At 46.7% G+C, this 24,856-nt stretch overlaps 2 protein-coding genes across 6 annotated transcripts in view; one reads left to right on the top strand and one right to left on the bottom strand.

Annotated features, from left to right (window-relative positions):
- LOC123754269 (leucine-rich repeat-containing G-protein coupled receptor 4) overlaps positions 1 to 24,856 on the top strand; it is a 128,141-nt gene that overhangs the window by 6,146 nt on the left and 97,139 nt on the right. For 3 of the 5 annotated variants that reach the window (XM_045736507.2, XM_045736508.2, XM_045736506.2), the window contains exon 1: positions 442 to 1,387. The exons of the other annotated variants lie outside the window; for them this stretch is intronic. The gene's annotated coding sequence lies outside the window, so the exon portion shown is untranslated. Of the gene's footprint in view, positions 1 to 441; positions 1,388 to 24,856 lie in introns of those variants that run through there. 5 annotated transcript variants of the gene reach the window in all.
- LOC138366033 (involucrin-like) lies at positions 3,114 to 13,875 on the bottom strand. The gene is made up of 4 exons (XM_069326755.1): positions 13,627 to 13,875; positions 7,328 to 7,548; positions 6,381 to 6,638; positions 3,114 to 4,497 (listed from the first exon to the last, which is right to left on the bottom strand). Exons 1-4 carry the CDS (start codon positions 13,873 to 13,875, stop codon positions 3,114 to 3,116), a joined length of 2,112 nt encoding a protein of 703 aa, XP_069182856.1.

Here is a 24,856-nt window from a genome sequence, read left to right as displayed (position 1 = left end):
ACCTAGCCTGCTCAGAAAGTATCCTTAACCTGACCTATGCTGGTCAGAAAGTATCATTGACCTCACCTAGACTGCTCAGAAAGTAGCATTGGCCTGACCTAGCCTGGTCAGAAAGTATCATTGACCTGACCCGTAACGATCCTTGACTCTGCACCCATCTCCCTCCTAGTGACCCGTGACCTGATATGACCCAACTTTTTTTTTTATCTTGACTGACGAACATTTAATCTTTAACCTTCTAGTATAGCTTCTTACCGCCATATAAAATAAAATGTACTCTGGATAAATAAACTATTTATTACTCTGTAATAAATGGATAGTACTCTATAAAGGCTAACTGACAAGTAGATAATTGGAAATAATCTACTTATCTTATTTACGTAAAGATAAACATTTAATTTGAGAAAGTATTTAATGAAAATTACTTTGCTTGCAGGCACAACTAAGAATGTATTAAGTGAACAAAACTATATTCAAGAGCGTACACATACATCAAAATAACAAAATAAAATATTATACTGTAGTGTCTGAACATACTGTAGTGTCCGTAGCGGGTGTCCAAGGATACATTACTGCAGTTGTCACTGCTCAGTAATAGAGTACTGTATAGCCGCGGCCGAAAGACTTGTATTTGTATTCGTCTGCCACAGTAATATTTCCAAAGATCCCGGTTATGCCAGACCGAGGTGAGAGTGGCAGCTGGCCCGTGGAGCCCGTGGTGCCCGTGGAGCCCTAAGGGCCCCACCAGTGAGGTCGCCCCCATCGTCACCGCACAGTTAGCGACCAGCCCCCGAGCTGAGAGCTTGGGGCCCCAGGAAGATTGCCAAGTACGTCGTACTTGGAGATCAGAGCATCTCTTAAGAGGCCCCGAGCGCCATGTTAGTGTGATAAGAACCGTGTTCGAGACGCTCATCACTCGCGTCGGTTAAGGGAAGACAAGATAGTCGACAAGACATTCCGGAAAAAAAGCCCTTGAGAAACAGACCTAGAGTCGAGAGACGAAAGCGACAAGTGTTCGTAGCGACTTCCGCCACATAGTCCAAAAGTGCGTAGCTGGAGGAATTAGGTAAAAGCGATGAAGAAGCCAACGACTACGAACGAACGAGTGCCTCCTATTTAATCCCTAGCGAGAAGCGAGCTAATATCTGGTCTACGGTTAGAGGAAGAACAAGCGACCAGTTCGCTATAAACTATCTCTCAACACATCAACACCCGCCTGCATCCAGGCCATTCGCAGCCGTCTGATCCAGTCATCTCACTCCTCGGTAAACACTATATTTTGGCGCGCCCGCCAGAAACGTGTTTTGGCGGGAACTGCAAGTAGGATTGCGCAGGAAATCGTGGAATATCCAGGAAAACAGAGATTTTTCATCTAGAGAGAGACAAGGTGAGTTGTCCGTCCTGCTTTTGTGTGTCTGCCTGCCTGCTTGTCTGCTGGTTTCTACTTGTCTGCTGGTTTCTACTTGTCTGCTTCTTTATGTCTTCTGCCCCTGTATCAATATTTTCTATTAGCTGTCCATCTGTATTTGAAGTTCGTGTTGTTTGACGCTCTCGCTGGGATCTTTGAGCTTTTCATTTTCTTCGTCTTCTGAAATTATTATAAGATGCATATAACGACGTAGTACTTAGCATGCATTATCTATTTACCTACCAGCCTACCTACGTATCTATCCAACCCGTCCTCCTAAGGTTTCCCAACGTCAAGAAACCGGTCAATTTATAGTGTCCTTTCCTAACCTACCAGAGGACCCAAAACAGAAAAACGGGGACAGTACGTCACTTTCGCGAGCCGCTTCCATTTTCTAGTTCGACAATTTTTGCCTTTAGGTAACGTATACCCGCGAGAAAGCGACGTTCTTTGTAGGAGGACAGGCTGATCTATCAGCTTACCTGTCTACCTACATGCATGCCAATTAATCTGCCCACCTGGCTGCTAAAGTACCCGTACTATCCAGCCTACCGACCTATCCACCAATCTGCTAGCCCAGGTGCCGTTCTTATAGCCACCTACCTACCTACCTACCTACCTGCCTGCCTCCACAGGGGCCGACCTCCGTGAACTTCTGTAGTTTTAATAATACCTTCAGTTGAAGATGTGTCTTGATTATATTTATGTTTGGTTGGAGCACTTCAGTTATGGCACCAATGTATGCGTTGATCTCCTCCTCCTCGTTTTCTTTCCCTGTCTAATGGTAGGATCTCAATTCTTCATTTCTAAACTTCTCAATTCTAAGCATAAATGCACGGATTGTATGCGACCCTCTCACTTTTTAACTTTGTAAATCTTGTCTTATTTCTTCACTTCTAAGTGGTCGGGTCTTGTGCTACTTCTTCACTTGTAAATGGTCAGATCTTGCGCACCTTCACAACTTCTAAATGGTCGGATCAAGCTCTACTCCTTCACTTCAAGATAGCTAACTATCACCTCTCGTCTAAAGTAGACGAGGTGATTCCTTACGTCTTAGTTTCCACCCAGTGGGCACGACATCAAAAAGCAACGTTAATTCAACGTCGAAATGACGCTGATTCAACGTTGAAACATTATACAACGTCTGAAGAAAGGTCGCACGCACCCCCGCGGTGACACTGAAGGCTGAATTCATCACTATTTTGCACAAGTAATATAACCAGTTCACCGTCCTTCACTGTAATCTACTTTCTAATGAGGTCAACTGCCCACGTGTCCGCTCCCGTCAGATGAATTGATGATCACAATCTCTCGAGGCATAAATATGTAGCGTGATATTAAGACGTCTTGACGTAATAAATTAAGAACGTCATATATTACTGTCTTCAACATTCATGCCAAAAGATGGCGGGTGGTGCGTGAAAAGAATTCATACCTGCATAGTGGGGTCCTATATAATACATACAGACGATGACTGGTGTAGGATTATCTAAGGATAAAGGATTCGAACACCGGGCTATCTAAGGATTCCAATCTTAGATAGCCTGGTGCTCCAAACACGCTAGTGTATCCATTATGTTATCCACTTGACCATTGCAGACTTTACAAAAGTCGTTGATAGCCGAGGCTATTTGATACGCAAAGCGTGTGTTTGGAGCACCGGGTTATCTAAGGTTCGAATCCTTCACGAGGTTGAGTTCTTTAGTTACATATAACTTGCTTGTTTATGCAAGTGTCTCGTACACTGAGGCTCGCGTTCCCCCTCAGTGACTAATTTGATGATAACGATGATCACCAGGCTCCCAACATCACGCTGGATGATCACCAGACTCCCAACATCACGCTGGATGATCACCAGACTCCCAACATCACGCTGGATGGTCACCAGGCTCCCAACATCACGCTGGATGATCACCAGACTCCCAACATCACGCTGGATGATCACCAGACTCCCAACATCACGCTGGATGGTCACCAGGCTCCCAACATCACGCTGGATGGTCACCAGGCTCCCAACATCACGCTGGATGATCACCAGACTCCCAACATCACGCTGCATGGTCACCAGGCTCCCAACATCACGCTGGATGATCACCAGGCTCCCAACATCACCCTGGATGGTCACCAGGCTCCCAGCATCACGCCGGATGGTCACCAGGCTCCCAACATCACCCTGGATGGTCACCAGGCTCCCAACATCACGCTTGATGGTCACCAGGCTCCCAACATCACGCTGGATGGTCACCAGGCTCCCAACATCACGCTGGATGGTCACCAGGCTCCCAACATCACGCTGGATGGTCACCAGGCTCCCAACATCACGCTGGATGATCACCAGACTCCCAACATCACGCTGGATGGTCACCAGGCTCCCAACATCACGCTGGATGGTCACCAGGCTCCCAACATCACGCTGGATGGTCACCAGGCTCCCAACATCCCGCTGGATGATCACCAGGCTCCCAACATCACGCTGGATGGTCACCAGGCTCCCAACATCACGCGGGATGGTCACCAGGCTCCCAACATCACGCTGGATGGTCACCAGGCTCCCAACATCACGCTGGATGATCACCAGGCTCCCAACATCACGCTGGATGGTCACCAGGCTCCCAACATCACGCTGGATGATCACCAGGCTCCCAACATCACGCTGGATGATCACCAGGCTCCCAACATCACGCTGGATGGTCACCAGGCTCCCAACATCACGCGGGATGGTCACCAGGCTCCCAACATCACGCTGGATGGTCACCAGGCTCCCAACATCACGCTGGATGGTCACCAGGCTCCCAACATCACGCTGGATGATCACCAGGCTCCCAACATCACCCTGGATGGTCACCAGGCTCCCAACATCACGCCGGATGGTCACCAGGCTCCCAACATCACCCTGGATGGTCACCAGGCTCCCAACATCACGCTGGATGGTCACCAGGCTCCCAACATCACGCTGGATGGTCACCAGGCTCCCAACATCACGCTGGATGGTCACCAGGCTCCCAACATCACGCTGGATGATCACCAGGCTCCCAACATCACCCTGGATGGTCACCAGGCTCCCAACATCACCCTGGATGGTCACCAGCCTCCCAACATCACCTTGTCAGTACTTCCCCCCGTCAAAAAACTACTAACTAACCTTCAGAGTAAACATTTGAATCATTCAGTGCCCAAATTCCCTCCCCCCCCCCCCCCCCCTCCCCCATCCCCCGAAATCAATGTTAATCACAGGTGACAGTATTGAAGCACTCGGGTATGGGGTGCATAATAAATGAACTAAACTAACTCCTCCATCACGCCTTCCACGGCGCCTGGGACTCGTTCGTGCAAGCTATGATGGCTTGTGTCCGAGATGTTATTGGGGGATGGGGAGGTTGTAGGCCGTAGGCTGCTCCCAGACCCATATACACCTCGGGATCCCATGACATGTGTATGACGCTTCGTAAATTAGGCCTGTGATTCAAGCCACTACTTTTTCTCCTATCGTGTGGCCCTCTACGAGGCCTCATTTGAGGTCTTCGTTGGTTTACGAAGTGTTATGATTTCGGGTCTTTTTTGTTTTTTGTAACCTTAGTGGAGCTTCCAGTCAGCTCTTTTATTTAATGCTGAAGTTCTGGTTCACAACATCAGGATTACTATCACCACCACTAATACCACCAGTACCACTATCATCACCATCAACAGTTCTACCACCTTCAGTTCCACCATCAGTTCCACTACCACCACTTGCAGTATGGCAGTAGTTTTTATGGTCATTAAGCAAATAACTGGAACAAGTCGTTTTTTTTTGGCTGTATGTAATGGAATTTAATGCTTTTTACGGTCTATGACAGATCGTTGGAGAGTGTTTTCTCGTCTAGTTAATTGCCTCGCGTGTGGGGAATGACATGATAGTTCAGAAGTTAATTATTTGGGTTAAGAGGAAAGTCTTCATTTACCGCGAGGATCACGATGGTTAGACAAATTATACCTGATAATTCGGTCTTGCAACTTGGCCTGGTCGGAAGAGAGACGGCCTGATGCCAGCCAGCAAAAACATGCTCGAGTAACGTTGAATCAACGTTAAATCGACGTTGAATCAACGTTAAATAAACGTTGTTGACGTGTGTCCACTCCCACATGGCCGGTGTTTGATCCCGATGGTCCAAGTGATTGGGCACTCGTAAGCTTACAACAAACCTTTGCTTTCTGAGTGTTTAAACCGTTTACATCGTTAGTTTAAGATGCATTAGCTTATATTAGGCTGGTGACCAGACCACACACTAGAAGGTGAAGGGACGACGACGTTTCGGTCCGTCCTGGACCATTCTAAAGTCGATTGTCGACTTGGGAATGGTCCAGGACGGACCGAAATGTCGTCGTCCCCTTCACCTTCTAGTATGTGGTCTGGTCAACATATTTTAGCCACGTTATTGTGACTCATCGTCTGTATATTAGGCTATTTTAGGCTCAAGTTAAGTTTGTTTTTGTGATAGGCTAGGAAAGGATGGGTATAGGTTTTAAAAGCCATTGGCGAACAGTCATGTATACAATTGGTCTGGTATCCCATAAGGATGCCAGACCAGAATACAGTCATATCCCTATGACTGTATTCTTCACTGGACTAGGGGTGAATACACTTTGTATAGGGGTGAATACACTGAGAGGTGTGTATAGGCGTGAATCCACTAAGAGGTGTGTACAGGGTTGAATACAGAGGTGTGTGTATATAGGGGTGAATACAGAGGTGTGTATAGGGGTAAATACACAGAGGTGTGTATAGGGTTGAATACAGAGGTGTCTATATAGGGGTGAATACACTGACAGGTGTGTATAACCCCCTCCTCCTCCCTCCTCCCTCCCCCCCCCATTTCCTGGTGTAATTGCACTGAGAATTTGCACCGCACAAACATATGTAATTGTTAAAATACACATATACTAGTCCATCATTAAATTTGCTAGTGCAGTCAGGCTCTGGACTTACACTGACCGTTGGTGATCATCCGGACTTAATACTGATCGTTGGTGATCATCCGGACTTAATACTGATCGTTGGTGATCATCCGGACTTAATACTGACTGTTGGTGATCATCCGGACTTATCACTGACTGTTGGTTATCATCCGGACTTATCACTGACTGTTGGTTATCATCCGGACTTATCACTGACTGTTGGTTATCATCCGGACTTAACACTGATCGTTGGCGATCATCCGGACTTAACACTGACCGTTGGCGATCATCCGGACTTAAAGAAATGTTGCATCTCATTTAGAATTGAAGACTTTCGTGGCGGGAAACGCAAGTTATACGGATCAGGCTTTTAAAAAAAAGTTGAAACGATTTAAGGCAGACTTTGCCCCAGAAAGAGTCAGACTTATGGAGGTCTTAACCTGCCGCTTTAGGGAGAAAGTTTAGGGATTTAAATTTTTTAATTGGGTTTACCCTAGGCTTTGGATAGGTTATGGGGGAGGAGGGGGGACTGGGGGGGTCATGGGGAAGGGGGGGAAGGGAAGGGAATTATCAGGGGGAAAGCACCAAGCCATTACGACTATATAGCGCTGGGAAGGGGGTCAGGATACGGATTTGGGATGGGATGGGACGGGGGTAAAGGAATGGGGGCCCAACCACTTGTGGACGGTCGGAGATTGAACGCGGACCTGCACGAAGCGAGGTGAACAGGTGCGAAGAAGAGGTGAGTATTAATGAATCACCCAGTCAGTCCTCCCTCGGCGAGGACTCGAACCCCGGATCAAATCGCCTGCTTTCCTTGGCGTGATTCTTTCCTTTATTTTTTCTTCCTCTCTGTCCTTTTTCTTCTCTATCCTCCTCCTTCTTTTTCTTCCCGGCCTCGCCTCTTCTTGTTTATTCTTCTGACTTCTTTTTCTCCTATTTGTGTCTTATTTCACTCGTCTTCTGAAGTTTTTTTTCTTTTACTCTATTTTTTTTATATTTCCTCTTCCTTCTTTGTCTTCTTCCAGCCATTCTTTCTCTTTATCCTTCTCTTCATTCTGCTTATTCTCTTTGAAGCCCCTATTTTCCTCTTCTGCCTCTCTCTTCCTCCTCTTTCTCCTTTTCTTTTCCTCCTTTGCCTCCTCCTCCTCCTTCTTCAACTCTTGCTCTGCCTCTCTCCCTCCTTCTCCCGGCCTTCTCCCGCCCTAAATGGTTTCCCGTCTCGTGTCCTGAAAAAAATGAAGCTTACAGAACGTTGTACTCAACCTACGTCAGACCAGCATCAGAACACGCAGCCCTCGTGTGGCATATCCCATTTGAAACAACACAAAGCAAGTCTGGAGAAAGTCCGGAGGTTTACTACGAGACGCGTAAAGACAAGATTCGCCATTTACGAAACCTGTACATCTTTCATCAATCGTGGCGGCTTTGTTTACATTCATTACACGGTTTGTGAGCTGTGAAGCACTTCGAAGGATTCGAAGCTCTTGAAAGTGCTTGATAATTGTAAACAAAGTCGCGTTGATGAAAGATGTTTCGGAAGTGTTTATGTTAATCCTGACCCCCCCCCCCCCCACCATTGGTCCCCCCCCCCTGGCCATCCTCTCCCCTGAGAGAGCTGAGACCTCACGTCGCTGGGAAAGTGAAGGTGTGTGTGTGTGTGTGTGTGTGTGTGTGTGTGTGTGTGTGTGTGTGTGTGTGTGTGTGTGTAATGTGTCACGTCTCTTGTTATGTGCTGCGATGTGTCGTGTTCTCTGTATCTCGAGTTCATGTGTGATGCCATGAATCGTGTATCATGAATACTGTTATGTGTGTGTGTGTGTGTGTCCCCGTGTATTGTATCATGGCATGTACTCCGTGTATGTGTCATGGGTTATATGAAATGTATAGCCAACTGTAGGTGTGTGTGTGTCTGGGAGGGTGTGTGTGTGTGTGTACTCACCTAGTTGTATTTACCTAGTTGTGCTTCCGGGGGTTGAGCTCTGGCTCTTTGGTCCCGCCTCTCAACTGTCAATCAACTGGTGTACAGATTCCTGAGCCTATTGGGCTCTATCATATCTACATTTGAAACTGTGTATGGAGTCAGCCTCCACCACATCACTGCCTAATGCATTTCACCTGTTAACTACTCTGACACTGAAAAAATTCTTTCTAACGTCCCTGTGGCTCATTTGGGTACTCAGTCTCCATCTGTGTCCCCTTGTTCGCGTACCACCCGTGTTAAACAGTTTATCTTTATCTACCCTATCAATTCTTCTGAGAATTTTGTAGGTAGTTATCATGTCTCCCCTTACTCTTCTATTTTCCAGTGTCGTGAGGTGCATTTCACGCAGCCTTTCTTCGTAACTCATGCCACTTAGTTCTGGGACTAGCCTAGTGGCATATCTCTGAACTTTTTCCAGCTTCGTCATGTGCTTGACAAGGTACGGGCTCCATGTTGGGGCCACATACTCCAGGATTGGTCTTACATATGTGGTATTCAAGGTTCTGAATCATTCCTTACACAGTGTGTGTTTGTGTGTGTGCGCTCACCTATTTGTGCCTGCAGGATCGAGCATTGGCTCCTGGCTCTTGCCTTTCTATCTTTCGGTTGCTTAAGACAATGAATCCTGTCCATCCTCTCTATCGTACTTTGTTTTAAATCTATGAATAGTATTTGCTTCCACAACCTGTTCCTTAAGTGCATTCTGTTTTTCCACTACTCTCACGCTAAAAGAAAACTTCCTAACATCTCTGTGACTCATCTGAGTTTCCAGCTTCCACCCATGTCCCCTCGTTCTGTTAGACGAAATGTTCACATTGAATACTATTTCCACTCTGTCAATCACCCTAAGTATCTTTTATGTTCCCATCATATCCCCCCTCTCCTTTCTTTTTTCTAGTGTCGTCAGGTTCAGTTCCTTCAGGCGCTCTTCATACCCCATCCCTCGTAACTCTGGGACGAACCTAGTTTCAAAACTCTGAACATTTTCCGGTTTCCTTATGTGTTTTTTCAGATGGGGACTCCATGATGAGGCGGCATACTCTAAGACTGGCGTCACGTAGGCAGTGTAAAACGCCCTAAATACCTCCTCACTTAGGTTTCTGAATGATGTTCTAACTTTTGCCAGTGTAGAGTACGCTGCTGTCATTATCCTATTTATATGTGCCTCAGGAGTTAAATTAGGTGTTACGTCCACTTCCAGGTCTCTTTCTCGAGTCGTCACAGGCATGCAGTTCCTTCATTGTGTACTGTCCCTTTGGTGTCCTGTCACCTAATCCCATTTCCATAACTTTACGTTTGTGCGTGTTGAACTCCAGTAGCCATTTCTCTGACCATTATTGCAACCTGTTCAAGTCCTCTTGGAGAATCCTACAACCCTCATCTGTCACAACCTTTTAAAATGACAATGCGTCAATTTGCGTGTGTGTGTGTGTGTGTGTGTGTGTGTGTGTGTGTGTTTACTAGTTGTGTTTTTACGGGGGTTGAGCTTTTTGCTCTTTCGGCCCGCCTCTCAACTGTCAATCAACTGTTTACTAACTACTTTTTTTTTCTTTTTTTTTTTTCCCACACCACACACACACACACACCCCAGGAAGCAGCCCGTGACAGCTGACTAACTCCCAGGTACCTATTTACTGCTAGGTAACAGGGGCATTCAGGGTGAAAGAAACTTTGCCCATTTGTTTCTGCCTCGTGCGGGAATCGAACCCGCGCCACAGAATTACGAATCCTGCGCGCTATCCACCAGGCTACGAGGCCCCTACTGTGTGTGTGTGTGTGTGTGTGTGTGTGTGTGTGTGGGAGGATGTGTATGGGAAGGTGTGTGTGTGTGGGGGAGTGTGTGTATGTGGGAGATTGTACTGGGGACATTTAGATCAATGTTTCAAGTGTGGTGGGAGCAGTTTTTATTTTTTTATTATTATTTTTTACCACAGTCGTGGCCACACATTTACAATGCTAACCAGAATATATACATTTGCTTCTGGCCTCCATGGACAGGGTGAGACATCTGTTAAACATACAGTTCAGGGATTTATTGAACAATCAACCACAGAAAGTGATTGTAGTGTTTTTAAAATGCGAGACTAACCTACAGACATAAATTTATACACAGAGTTACGTCTGCCCTACATAAATTGATCGATGTGTTCTTTACATAGTGTCATTAATGTGCATTTACAAAGGTGAAATATAATTCTGATCAGCTTCCACATATATTTTATACACATACATACATATTCATACACACACATATGCTTATATACACATATACATACACACACATACATACACATACATTTATGGCTCTCCTACTCTGAGAGGGTAAGATAGCTGATAGAGAAACTAGTGTGTTATTAAGCACTTAACCACTGAAGGTGATTAAGGTGCTTTTACAAGCTCAGGTTATATAGTTACATCACATACATACATTGTATTTTTAGTTGATATATAGTTGATACATTACATAATCAATCTTGGGTACAAATCCAATATATCATCAAGTGTTCCAGTATTCATGTAGTACAGATTTCAGCATACCTCAGCCCAGGAGGGCAAAAGTCAGTCAATATGGGACATTCCACAATATAATATTCAAGGGAGTGCATGTTTTCTCTTTCATAAAGTTGACACATTGTGCACTCGACATTTGGGTTTTGAGAAAGCTGCCAGATGGGAGCAGTAAAAGTGGTGGAGATAATGAAGGGGACCTCTAGTGCCGTCTGGATATGGGGGTGGATATCTAGCACCGTGTGGGGGGGTGGTGGATATCTAGCACCGTGTGGGGGTGGATATGGAGAGCCGTGTGGGGGGGGGGGCAGGTGTGGAGGTAGGAGGGGATGCTGGATCACATCTAGAGTGGGCTGATCAGGTATGTGAGTCAAGGTCGACCTCTTACGTGCTTGTCTAGCGTTGGGCTGGCCTGGGCCCCTGAATGGTGAGGGAGAGAGAGAGATACAGAAGGAGGGAGGGGAGAGAGGAGGGGGGGCTGGGGCAGGGGGGGGGGAGAGCACGAGGATGAATGAAAGATTTACTGCCCAGTGATGGAGTGGAGTATTCAGGGGGGGGGTGGGGGAGTTGGGGGGTTGAAATCGCATTATGCAATGGTAGAAAAGCGAGTCTCACAATCAAGGCAGCCAAGAATACTCTCCAGATAAACTGTGTGGTGGAACATCTTGTTCTTAATGGACACCAGCGGTTGCAACTCTCTCTGTCTCTCTGTCTCTCTCTGTCTCCTCTATCTCTCTCCTCTCTCTCTCTCCTCTCTCTCTCTCTCTCTCTCTCTCTCTCTCTCTCTCTCTCTCTCTGTCTCTCTCTGTCTCTCTCTGTCTCTCTCTCTGTCTCTCTCTCTCTCTGTCTCTCTCTGTCTCTCTCTGTCTCTCTCTCTGTCTCTCTCTCTGTCTCTCTCTCTGTCTCTCTCTCTCTCTGTCTCTCTCTGTCTCTCTCTGTCTCTCTCTGTCTCTCTCTCTGTCTCTCTCTCTGTCTCTCTCTCTGTCTCTCTCTCTCTCTCTCTCTCTCTCTCTCTCTCTCTCTCTCTCTCTCTCTCTCTCTCTCTCTCTCTCTCTCTCTCTCTCTCCGTCTCTCTCTGTCTCTCTCTGTCTCTCTGTCTCTGTCTCGTCTCTCTCCGTCTCTGTCTGTCTCTCTCTGTCTCTCTCTGTCTCTCTGTCTCTGTCTCCTCTCTCTCTGTCTCCCTCTGTCTCTCTCTATCTCTCTGTCTCTCGGTGTCTCCTCTCTCTCTGTCTTTCTCTGTCTCCTCTCTCTCTCTCTCTCTCTCTCTCTCTCTCTCTCTCTCTCTCTCTCTCTCTCTCTCTCTCTCTCTCTCTCTCTTAGCCAAGTGCGGATTGGCTCCCGCTTCAAGTATGTACAAGTCACTTGGAGGACCAGCGCCTCGTACTTGGAGAACCTCCTCCCACATTGTCTTGCTGGTTTAAGAACCAGATAACCTGACCATGTGAAAGCTGTCTGTCCCCAGGTGGGACCGCCTCCGCCCCTCGTCCTAACCTGAATGAAGGTTGATACAATAGACCATTAATACCTATCGCTCTGTTTGTGTCAGAATCGGACTTTTCGTTTAGATATGATCTTCGATTGGAGAAATGAATAGAGGGAATTTAAATGATGATCTTGTTGACTTTCAGTATGAATTACAACCACAACTAGGTGAGTGTAACTAGGTGAGTACTAGTGCGAAGTGATGTGGTGGAGGCTGACTCCATACACAGTTTCAACTGTAGATATGATAGAGCCCAGTAGGCTCAGGAATCTGTACACCAGTTGATTGACGGTTGAGAGGCGGGACCAAAGAGCCAAAGCTCAACCCCCTGCAAGCACAACTAGGTGAGTACAGGGACTGAAAGGTTAGGACGTCATGCGTCTGGCAGGGGGGAGGCCTCAGGAGGTACGACATGACGTGGTCAGCTCTCTATAGGTTGTTGGGACTCTTAAGAGCACTCTCGCTTTCTTTGTCGTGTCCCATCACACACACTCTCTCTCTCTCTCTCTCTCTCTCTCTCTCTCTCTCTCTCTCTCTCTCTCTCTCTCTCTCTCTCTCTCTCTCTCTCTCTCTCTCTCTCTCTCTCTCTCTCTCTCTCTCTCTCTCTCTCTCAGCGTTTGGATGGACGCCGCTTCAGTGAATGAATGGGTGTTTTTACCTGGACCATACCTGCAGAGGGTTTCGGGAGTTCTATTCTGCCCCTCCCCCCGGCCTGGCCCCCCCCCCCCCTGCAAGCTCCACATAAAAATTCATTTCGTTTGCGATGACGACCCCATTGTTAGTGGAGTCCAACCTTTAAACTGTCGGGTCGTTAATGACAACGTCTCCCGACCTTGATTGATTGTTTTGATTTCTGGCACTTAGAGTTCAACCTTTGACTGAATTAGCTCAACCAGCCGCCCTTCGCTGCCGGACTCTGAACCTGATTGATTTTGCTTATTTATTATGCGACTCGCACTCAGTCCATGGACGGTGGTGGACCCCCATGACTGTCCTCGTGGGCGGTGGTGGACCCCCATGACTGTCCTCGTGGGCGGTGGTGGACCCCCATGACTGTCCTCGTGGGCGGTGGTGGACCCCATGACTATCCTCGTGGGCTGTGGTGGACCCGTATGACTTTCCTTGTGGGTGGTGGTGGACCCCCATGACTGTCCTCGTGGGCTGTGGTGGACCCCCATGACTTTCCTTGTGGGTGGTGGTGGACCCCATGACTATCCTCGTGGGCTGTGGTGGACCCCCATGACTTTCCTTGTGGGTGGTGGTGGACCCCCATGACTGTCCTTGTGGGTGGTGGTGGACCCCCATGACTGTCCCCGTGGGCGGTGGTGGACCCCCATGACTATCCTCGTGGGCGGTGGTGGACCCCATGACCATCCCCGTGGGCGGTGGTGGACCCCCATGACTATCCTCGTGGGCGGTGGTGGACCCCATGACCATCCCCGTGGGCGGTGGTGGACCCCCATGACTATCCTCGTGGGCGGTGGTGGACCCCATGACCATCCCCGTGGGCGGTGGTGGACCCCCATGACTATCCTCGTGGGCGGTGGTGGACCCCATGACCATCCCCGTGGGCGGTGGTGGACCCCATGGGCGTTGGTGGTCCCCATGACCATTCCCGCGGAAAATAACAGGCGCCCACAGTACCCCCGAATGAAAACCTGGCAGCTTTGCGTCGCTGACTCGGTCCAATGTCCAATTTCCATTTGATTCCTCACGTTTATTCCGGTCCTAATGAGGTCGTCCCCCTCTTGCGCTCCTCTTTCTCAACGCTGTGGGGTTCGGTTCCCTTGCCCAGAGATGTGGGGGTTCGGTTCCCTTGCCCAGAGATGTGGGGGTTCGGTTCCCTTGCCCAGAGATGTGGGGGTTCGGTTCCCTTGCCCAGAGATGTGGGGGGTTCGGTTCTCTCTTTCCCCTTATATCCAGGTTCCCTTAACATGTGTGTGCTGCCTCAAAATTTATTTTTTTTTATACTTTAGGTATGAGTTTCATCCTGGCGTTGCATCCCCCAGCCCTGGTCTCGTGTAGGTGATAAACAGTTCTCGAAATGATTCCCGGAATGATTCTCTGAATGTTTGCGTAATGTATCATGATGGGTTAGGTGCAATGTTTGCTTCTCAAGCACTTTCACTCTCTGAGAACTCCTTCCCTTTCACACTCTGAATGAGGGTGATGCTTCACGTTCACTGTGTGAGAGAGAGAGAGAGAGAGAGAGAGAGAGAGAGAGAGAGAGAGAGAGAGAGAGAGAGAGAGAGAGAGAGAGAGAGAGAGAGAGAGATGCTTCACTTTCCCTATGAAAGTGAGGCATCTTTTCACTCGCTGATTGAGAGACCTGTTGCATTTATCACTCTCCAAATAGTATGGCTGAATTCACTTTCACTCTGAACACTTTCACTCGTTGCCTTTTTTTGGGCTAATATCCTCATTTCCTTGCACTTACTGAGGTTGCTTTCAATTAGCCATTTATTTGACAATTTCTGCAGTTTCTTGTCCAGTTCCTGAACCTATTTTGCTATAAGGATGGTCGATATATGCACTAAACTGCGTTACTTGCTTATGAAAGCTGTAACTTGCTTAGCTAAACGAGTTTTGGGGTTCCGTTCCTGAGTCCATTATGTGCCTCTGTAAATCTTTTTATTACCACTCGCTGGAAGGGTGTGAAGGTGCACTACCCCTCACAGGATGGGTATGGGGGTCTAATACCCCTCACAGGATGGGTATGGGGGTCTAATACCGCTCACAGGATGGGTATGGGGGTCTAATACCCCTCACAGGATGGGTATGGGGGTCTAATACCGCTCACAGGATGGGTATGGGGGTCTAATACCCCTCACAGGATGGGTATGGGGGTCTAATACCGCTCACAGGATGGGTATGGGGGTCTAATACCCCTCACAGGATGGGTATGGGGGTCTAATACCCCTCACAGGATGGGTATGGGGGTCTAATACCCCTCACAGGATGGGTATGGGGGTCTAATACCCCTCACAGGATGGGTATGGGGGTCTAATACCCCTCACAGGATGGGTATGAGGGTCTAATACCCCTCACAGGATGGGTATGGGGGTCTAATACCCCTCACAGGATGGGTATGAGGGTCTAATACCGCTTAAAGGATGGGTATGAAGATCTAATTCCGCTCACAGGATGGGAATGAGGGTCTAATACCACTCAGATGGGTATGAGGGTCTAATACTGCTCATTGGATTGGTATGAGGGTCTAATACTGCTCACGGGACGGGTATGAGGGTGCACTTCCAGTGTCAGGTATTCTTATTCGATGATGACGTTATCTCTCTTCCTCTGAAACCAGTAAGCCCATTTCTCATGCACAAAATAAGTGGTTCGTAACGAAAGACTTGTACCAAGCTGCAGCGACGTGGTCACCGTTCTTCATCTGCCTTGCTTTAACTCTAATTGTGTACGTAACCTGTGCCAGACTCTGTGGTATGTGAACGTCTACATTTATCCTTTTCATGGTAACGTTTTGCAGCTTCCTCTGCAGTGTCGTTCCCTAGTATTCCTACATGACTCGGCACTTGGCTCATGCGCGTGTTCCACAACCCTTGGCGTTTCAATGTTTGCATTAAATGGTGTAACATTTGTGGTCAGATGGATGTTGTTAGTGCAAGTTCTCGAATCTGTGTGTACGATGACGTGTCGTTGAAGTCTTGAAGCCTTTTGTGTGGCTGTAACCTCTGTAAAGTGGGAGGGGGGCACACCCGTGTGAATCTCCAACTACTTATATAGAATTTGCTGCCTTGACTGCAGCTCCAGATTCCTGTATCTTATCGTCGACTGACCCGTTTGTGAAGCATACTTAGTTTTTCTTCTATATTCAGCTGTGCAATGGGGGGGGCCTAGTAGCATTCTTAATTTGAAGACTTCTGGATTATGATTGCCACAGTGCTTGCATAGCGAAATCTGTGATTCTTTTTCACCTTTCTCGCTAGTTGTATTTATAATCGCAAAGGTTCTGATGGAGACCCTCTCGACCTGTCCCGTGTTAATATTTCACAGATCATGTCTTAACATGTGCAGGCGATGAGTCACAATAACGTGGCTAAAGTATGATGACCAGACCACACACTAGAGGGTGAAGGGACGACGACGACGTTTCGGTCCGTCCTGGACCATTCTCAAGTCGATTGTGAGAATGTCACAATCGACTTGAGAATGGTCCAGGACGGACCGAAACGTCGTCGTCGTCCCTTCACCTTCTAGTGCGTGGTCTGGTAATCATGTCTTAACATGGGTTGTTTCTTGGTCTAGTGGGCATGCTGGGTAGTATGTACGCAGCATGAACTCTTGTTCATATTTTTACCGCCGCTACTTTAGATTCCGGGCTTAAAATTAGTATTTTAAGTCATTTGGGAGGGCTCGAGATGACTTGCCTTGCATCGTTTTGAATTGCCTCAACCTTGGCCTACTGGCTAGGAGAAAGGGGTGAGTAAGGCGCTGCATTATAAAACTAATGAGATAATTAATATGCAATCCATTCTTAACAATTCATGTTCCGCTTCTCGACGCGGTCCTGTCTTTGGTCTCATTGTATTCAATCGGAAATTTGCTTTCTTCCATCAGATACTGAATTAACTTGTTGAATGCCATTTTAGACTCCAAGATAATGTTGTGTACCCAATTATAGATTAAAATCTTGAATTTGTAAGTGGCTGTCCGGAACATCCGAGTCTCATTTCCGTAGATTTCTATGCGAATGTGCTTAGACAGTAAGCACTCAATCTTGTGTTGATGATATCCTCAAAATGCATCCGGAGTCTGCCAGTGCAGACTGCCTATCACATGCCCTTGTCCCCCCAGCACAGCCTGCCTGTCCAGTCACTGAATATATAGTTGTAACAACTCCTGCATCACCCTTGGCTCTGATCAACTCCAGTTTCGTACAAGGATCAGTTACATTCGTCGTTCGTAACTAAGTTATCACTCACGAATGGATGTCAGCCTCTCCTGTTTATCTATTCTTGCTGCCGTCTGATTATAACGGTAAATTGATATACTGCTGCTGCTTCTGAAAATGGAATAGAAAGTGTATTAACTTGATGTATTGGTTGATGACACGCCTGTGGCCGGACTGGTCTGCCTGATGCGGTTTTAATGTGTCCTCCGTATTTTGCCACGACTGTTGTGTTTCTTCACAGTGTGTCACCATTTGGGTCATCTTGCCGCCTCCTTCACTCTCATAAGTAACTCGTCTGGCTTCAGTTATCACAGCATCTAGAAGAGCTCTGGTGAAAGATTTCTTTCGTTGTGTTTTCTGAATTTCTTCACTCTATGACCAATAACTGTTGCGTTTTGTATTTCTTTGAGTGATAACGGGGGGGGTAATAATTTCCTTATTAAGACGACTCAATAGCTCGGTCGATAGAGCTTCGGCCTCATATGCGTGGGGATGCTAGGTTCGAGTCTCCTAGAACCCAGGTGAATGGAATCGAGTAACCTTGGTAGCAGCAGATGTTTAGGCTTCCTGGAGCCTAGTCTCCCGTATGTTTAAATCCTCAGGAGGCGTGTATGTAGCTGTTATACAAGCTCCTCTTGCTTGTACATGTGGTGTAACCAAGAGGTTCAACCAGCTGTAGTTTTGTAGTTTTTGTATTCCAACGTCTCTCAACGTCAGCAGGAGTTCCTGGGTCAGGAATCAAATATTTACGAATCCACTTGCGAAACCTCTATCTTTCTGCAATCATAGTATCTTGCAGGGTAGTTATCAAACAGTTGTTTTTGTAAACGCTACGAGGTCGTTCTCGACTTAAGGTTAGACAAGCTTACAGTGCATCGAAGCTCTCGCAAAGTGTGTAATAGATAGAGACTAAGACATCGTGACTGAGGAAAGATATACAGGTTTCGACAGGTATTAAACAAGCGACAAATATTAAAACAAAAGACGTTCATTTAACAGCAGAGCCACTCTGGTTCTGCTATTCTCAAGAATATAACACCAGCAGCGATCATTTATTCCTTCAAGAATCTGGTAAGGAGAAAGATCTCCGGGTTGATATCACACCGGACCTCTCCCCTTCAAGTTCACATTAAAAAGAATATCACCAGCGACATATGATGGCCAAAATAAGAACTGCCTTTATAAACTTGTGTAAGGAGTCATTCAGAACTTTGTATACCCACATATGGCAGACCAATTTTGGAGTATGCAGCTCCAGCGCCGAGTTCGTACCGAGACAAACACAAAACAAAGTTAGAAAGGGTTTAGAGGTATGCCACGAGACTAGTCCCGGGGCTGAAGGGTGAGAGTTACGAAGACAGGCTACTGGAATGTCACTAGTGTCACGGAAATGGAAGACAAAAGAGTTAGGGGAGACATGATTACCACCTACAAGATTCTCAGAGGAACTGACAGGATAGACAAAGACAAACCATTTAGCGTATGTGTGTGGTACACGAACAGCGGGACTCAGGTGGAAATTTAGTACCAAAATGAGCCACAGAGACATTTGAAATAATTTTTCAGTGTCAGAGTAATTAACAAATGTAATGCACAAGGCAGTGATGTGGTGGAGGCAGACATAATATACAGAATCAAATGTAGATATGATAGCGCCCCAGTAGGCTCAGGAACCTGAGCATCAGTTGACTGACAGTTGTGAGGCGAAACCTAAGAGCCGGAACTCAACCCCACCGGAAGCAGAACTAGACGAGTATCAAACATGTTTATCTCTCAACAAGTAATCTTGAAGATGTAGAGTTGGCCACAGTGTTCCCTCTTCACCCAACCCGTCCTCTTACAAATTACATCGCTGTTCGCTCGTATGCGCACTCAGGCTAAAAATCGACGTAATTCAAAATGAAATCGGCTCACGGAAGTGACGTACGGGCCCGTTTTCTCTTTTGGGTACTCTGGCTTAGGCTGTTAGATTAGGAGAGGAAACTTTTATTAACGGTTTTCGTGACGTTTTGAAACCTTACGAGAACTTCCTGCCCTCCTAACCTACCAGACGACCCTTAACTTGCTGTTTTGGAAACCAAAATCAAAATATTATGTCGATATTTGGCCGTAGCGCATACGAGCGAAAAGCGACGTAGTTTGCAAGAAACACAACACTTAATACAGTATGCATCTCTGAACTGCAGACCGTTCTCTAACTGTACTTAGTCTTCTCAGCTGTACGCGTTGTGAAAGTTGATCATTCTCCTCTAATGCTCCAGACTCACCTTCCATGTTGATAAATACTCAAGAGTGTGATCTTCGAAGCAAGTGAAATATAACCATAATACAAGGAAGCTCCTCTACCAACACCTCGAATACCAATTTGATTTTTTGTTGTCGTATTTTACATTTAAGGGTCCAGGATATAGGTTTTTCTGAGTGTCTGAGTGTGTGTGTGTGTGTGAGAGAGAGAGAGAGACACCACCCCACCTGTCTCTCACTTCTATCTCCATCCCATAATCTCTCACTGTATCCGTCCGCCTCCCTCTCCCATCATACTCCCGAGCACCATTAAAAAAGAGAAGTTTGAAGAGTCTTTTTTAATATTTTGCAGCGGCCATGAGTCCCAATGTTTACTGCTGTGTGTATGGCCGCCATTACCGCTGTGACGGGCCGTCCTGACCTGCAGGGAATGGACAGCCAGGAGAAAGTTAATGATTCCTAATATCCTCTTCTGTCTGTGTCTGTCTGTCTGTCTCTTTCTCTTTCTCTTTCTCTCTCTCTCTCTCTCTCTCTCTCTCTCTCTCTCTCTCTCTCTCTCTCTCTCTCTCTCTCTCTCTCTCTCTCTTTCTCTCCTACAGAGAAAGTAGTATATTGTCACTGTATGAAGTAGACTGTAGAATGAAGTGAAGGAAGGAACAGGTGGGAGGAGAGAGAGGATGAGGGGGAGAAAGTGAGGGACAGGGGCTAATGAGGAAAAGGGTGAGAGAGGCAGAGGAAAAGAGGGAAGGATATTGTAGGTAGTTATCCAGTGAGTGCCATGTGTCTCCTCCTCCTCTGTCTCCTCCTCCTCTGTCTCCTCCCCTCCGTCTTCTCCTCTTGCCTCTCCTCCTCCACCGTCTCCTCCTCCTCCTCCTCCCTCTATAAAACCATAGCAAGAAATATATATATATGAGACGGCTGAAATTACGTGATCAAATATGTTCTTACTAACAAGTGAATACATTCTGTACACTTGTGTTTTTGTATACTAATTTTCCCTCTTCCTTAATCCCTTTAGTCTTAATCTTCTTCTCAATCTTCGTCTTCCGCCACATAAGGACAAGTAGTTATTTTCCACAGTAATTAAATTCTACCTGGCAGGTGGCCCAGCTGGTGCCTGCCAGTGTTGCCAGATGGCTGTAAAGAGTCAGCGGTTAACACTCCTTGGCTGAGTATTACTTCAGAGCAGTCTCAGGAGTAGGGGCTGAGGGAGCGGGCTGAGGGAGGGGGCTGAGGGAGAGAGGAAGAGGGAGGGAGGAAGAGGGAGAGAGGAAGAGGGCTGAGGGAGGGTTTTTTTTTTCAATGTGAGAGGTGAGAGAGAGAGAGATTGCTAAGGTTAGCAATGTGGGCTTTGGCAAATGAGAAGAAAATCGCGCACATCTGGTGTCAAATACTCGATAACATCTCAAATCGGCGCTAGAACGTCCGCTTAGCTGGAGAAACACAGAAGAACAGACAGCAGACTGACTCACTGACTCACTGACTTGACTGACTTGACTGACTTGACTGACTTGACTGACTTGACTGACTTGACTGACTTGACTGACTTGACTGACTTGACTGACTTGACTGACTTGACTGACTGACTGACAGACAAACGACCGACATAAAGGAGGGAAAATCGCTAATGCATCTTGAAAAAGTTGCCTTTCCTGAAATGTTCGAAGTTGTGCCTTTAAATTCTCGTAAGTTGTTTTTATTATTGTTTTTCGTATAGTGCTCTGCTACGCAACATTAAATTTATCTTCTCGTGTCTGTCTGTCTGTCTGTCTGTCTGTCTGTCTGCCTGTCTGTCTGTCTGTGTTTATCTGTTTCGTTCTTCAAACCTTTTCTGCATTCTTCAAAGTCGATTCCAGAATTATATGCTTTTGAAGCAGGTCTTCTGATTGGGCTATGCTATTTGAAAAGTCTACTGATTGACTACGCTATTAGAACAGATCTGCTGATTGGGCTACATTATTAGAACAGGTTTGCTGATTGGGCTACATTATTAGAACAAGTCTGCTGATTGGGCTACATTATTAGAACAGGTCTGCTGATTGTATCTGGTCATGCTGGCCAATTCGAGGAGTGGTGCAAATTTCAGAGAAACTCGTACCGATACTTAGTTTACAAGTCTGGAAACTTAACGTTGTATTTATCTTAGCGAGGGTAACCGTCTCGTCAGCCCCTGCATGACCACCTCAGGGTTGGTATTCTGTGTTCTAAAACAATGTATCGGAATGATCTCAATGCCGCCAAAACCATGGGGAGTAAATAGATGAATCTTTAAGAACTATCAAAGGGGGTTATTCAGATGTGCTTGTCTTAGGCTAACCCATACAGCATGCCGTACCATAACCCATACAGCATATCATAGATTTGCAACATATAGCCCACTATGCAATATACCATAGCTTGATGGTTCCAAGGGTCAATGTCCCCGCGGTTCGGTCTCTGACTAGGCCTCCTGGTTGGTGGTTTGGTCAGACTATATTGGACGCGGCTGCTCGCAGCCTGACGTAAGAATCACAGCCCTGGTTGATCAGGTATCCTTTGGAGGTGTTTATCGAGTTCTCTCTCTTGAACACTGTGAGAGGTCGGCCAGTTATGTGTTGAGGGAGAGTGTTGAACAGTTTTGGGACCTTGATGCTGATAGAACTCTCTCTCTCAGAATAGAATTCTTTCTACCTGGTCTCATGTGATGTTATTTCCGTTTGCAGCTTTGGAACCAGTCCTTCTAATATTTTTTCCAAGTGAAAATTATTATGTGTGTGTCTCTCGCCTGCGATCTAAAGAACACAGATTTAAAAAAATTCGGCCCCACTAAATTAGATGTTTTATTGAGTGGATTTTAGCAGTAAAGGATCCTTGCAGGCTCTCCAGGTCAACAATTTCACCAGCTTTGAATAGGATTGTTATTGTGAAACAATAGTCCACCCTAGAGAGCACTATTGTCTTTTGTCACCTAAACATAAAAGATGCACAAACAAAACAAAAGCACAAGAAATATACTAAACAACATCATTCAGAAATACACAAAAATATAGAAAAGTAAACATCTCTTGCTGTCTTAAAATAATTTAGATGTAAACACAAAGTTTCAAGAAATTAGAGACGGTGTATTAAAATAGTTTACCGGACGTACAGAAGCAATCCGGTATTGGATAAATATCCGGGTGACATAGTAGAGAAGTGCTGCACAAAGTTGGGGGGAAATATTTTCCTCTGTTGACAGAGTTATGGAACACTGGAACAAATTGTCTTCCGACGTGGAAAGAACTAATTGGGACACTCCTTGAAGAAACGGGGGAGATAATATTATATATATATTTATAAGATTAACGATGTTAGGTATATGTACGGTTTTCTACCTGGTACTAACCTGGTATTAATGGTTGGTGCTTCAGGGTTTTCCAGGCATGGTGCCTTAATTCTTTTGTTAATTACTTAGTTGGTACTAATGGTTCAGCTCTCTCTCTCTCTCTCCCTCTCTCTCTCTCTCTCTCTCTCTCTCTCTCTCTCTCTCTCTCTCTCTCTCTCTCTCTCTCCCTCTCTCTCTCTCTCTCTCTCTCTCTCTCTCTCTCTCTGCTTCTTTCTCTTTGTTTCTATCTGCCCGTCTTTGTTTATATAGATGAGCGATGGGTTCCATTTGTATTCCCAGGCGACAGGAAAGAACACATTCTTAACACGAATTAGTTTATTTTGTATTGTTAAACAAACATATTCGCGCGCGCACACATACACACAGGTCCTCGTGGCCGAGCGGACAACGCTCGGGGCTCGAAATCTACCTTGCGTATTCCAATATGTACAAACTTCCATATGAACTCTACGCCAAGTACACCACCAAACATATCGTACCGCAGATACCTTCGTCCGTGAGTATACAGGCCGCTACCAGACGAACAATGTCGCAGGTCCACCGCCATCACCGCTATAATAGAGCGGTCGTCGTACTAGAGCCACCACTCATCTCGGTTAAGCAAGTCCCAGCTGTGTCTGGGTACAAGTGACAGGATAAACAACCCAGCGGGGTTTTCTTCCTATTGGGGAGTGTTGTATATGCTGCTATGGTGGTGTGTCCACTCACAGGATGAGTGGCGCTGCCCAATAAACTCGCCCCTCGGGGCAAAATTAAAAAAAAAAAACTCTCTAGCTCTCAAAACCAACTTTTTGGGCTCCTTGTGAAGGGAGAGAGAGAGAGAGAGGAAAAAAAATTATCATGGACATTGAAAGATTGGACATGATTGCTCAGGCATTTGTTCTTCTCATCATCCACCTGTTCCTCCTCCTCCGTTCCTTCCTATTTCTTTTCCCTTTGTTTTTCTTCCTCTACTTTCCTCCCCCCCCCCTGTTTCTTCCATTTTCATCGTTTTCTCCTTCTCCTTTGTCCTCCTTTTCCATCTCCTGCTTCTACTCATCCTGCCTTAATCTTTCCTGTACTCTCTTTCACCCTCGTCTTCCTCCTCCTGTTTCTCGTCCTTTGGTTATTCCTTCTTCTCTTCTGCGTCTTTCTCCTCCTAATATTTTCTTAGTTTTCCTCGTTATCTTAAAGGCCCTGTTTGATGTCATGTTGATGGTAGCCCCCAGACTACTTGATGTCATGTTGATGGTAGCCCCCAGACTACTTGATGTCATGATGATGGTAGCCCCCAGACTACTTGATGTCATGATGATGGTAGCCCCCAGACTACTTGATGTCATGATGATGGTAGCCCCCAGACTACTTGATGTCATGATGATGGTAGCCCCCAGACTACTTGATGTCATGATGATGGTAGCCCCCAGACTACTTGATGTCATGATGATGGTAGCCCTCAGACTAAGGTTTTGGGATGGGACGGGGGGGGGAGAATGGTGCCCTGCCACTTAGACGGTCGGGGATTGAACGCCGACCTGTATGAAGCGAGACGGTCGCTCTACCGTCCTGCCCAAGTGGTTGGGCACCATTTCTTCCCCCCCCCCCTGTCCCATCCCAAATCCTTATCCTACTTCGGAGAAGCTTGGTAACTAGGTAAAAGGTCTTGAATTATCGCGTGCGCCGGTGCTAGGGGAAGGACTCTGGGGTTAGAAAGGGGAGCTGTGGGACCTAGGATGTAGACTGAGCAGTTAGGATGGGGAAGGGTGGGACTAGGAGGTAGGCTATGGGGGCTAGGGAGGGGCTGGCGACACCGCACAAAGGTGGATAAATCATAGCCAGCATTACGGCCGCCCACGCCAGACGCCGAGCGAGGGGTGACTATCATATTTTAATAAATAGTTGAAGACTGTCGCAGGGGACCTCGCAGAGTAACGACTTCGTGGCGTTCGGGACGTGGCATATCATTTCCAGGAGGCACCACGTGGGGGGTGTGGGGCCAGTGGCAGTGCCACAGGTTGCGGGAGATCTGAAGGCAG

Source organism: Procambarus clarkii, chromosome 18 (genome assembly GCF_040958095.1).
Source record: "Procambarus clarkii isolate CNS0578487 chromosome 18, FALCON_Pclarkii_2.0, whole genome shotgun sequence".
Classification (NCBI taxonomy): domain Eukaryota; kingdom Metazoa; phylum Arthropoda; class Malacostraca; order Decapoda; family Cambaridae; genus Procambarus; species Procambarus clarkii.
Note: the sequence above shows the minus strand (reverse complement) of the source record. Positions and strands in the feature narration are given on the sequence as shown.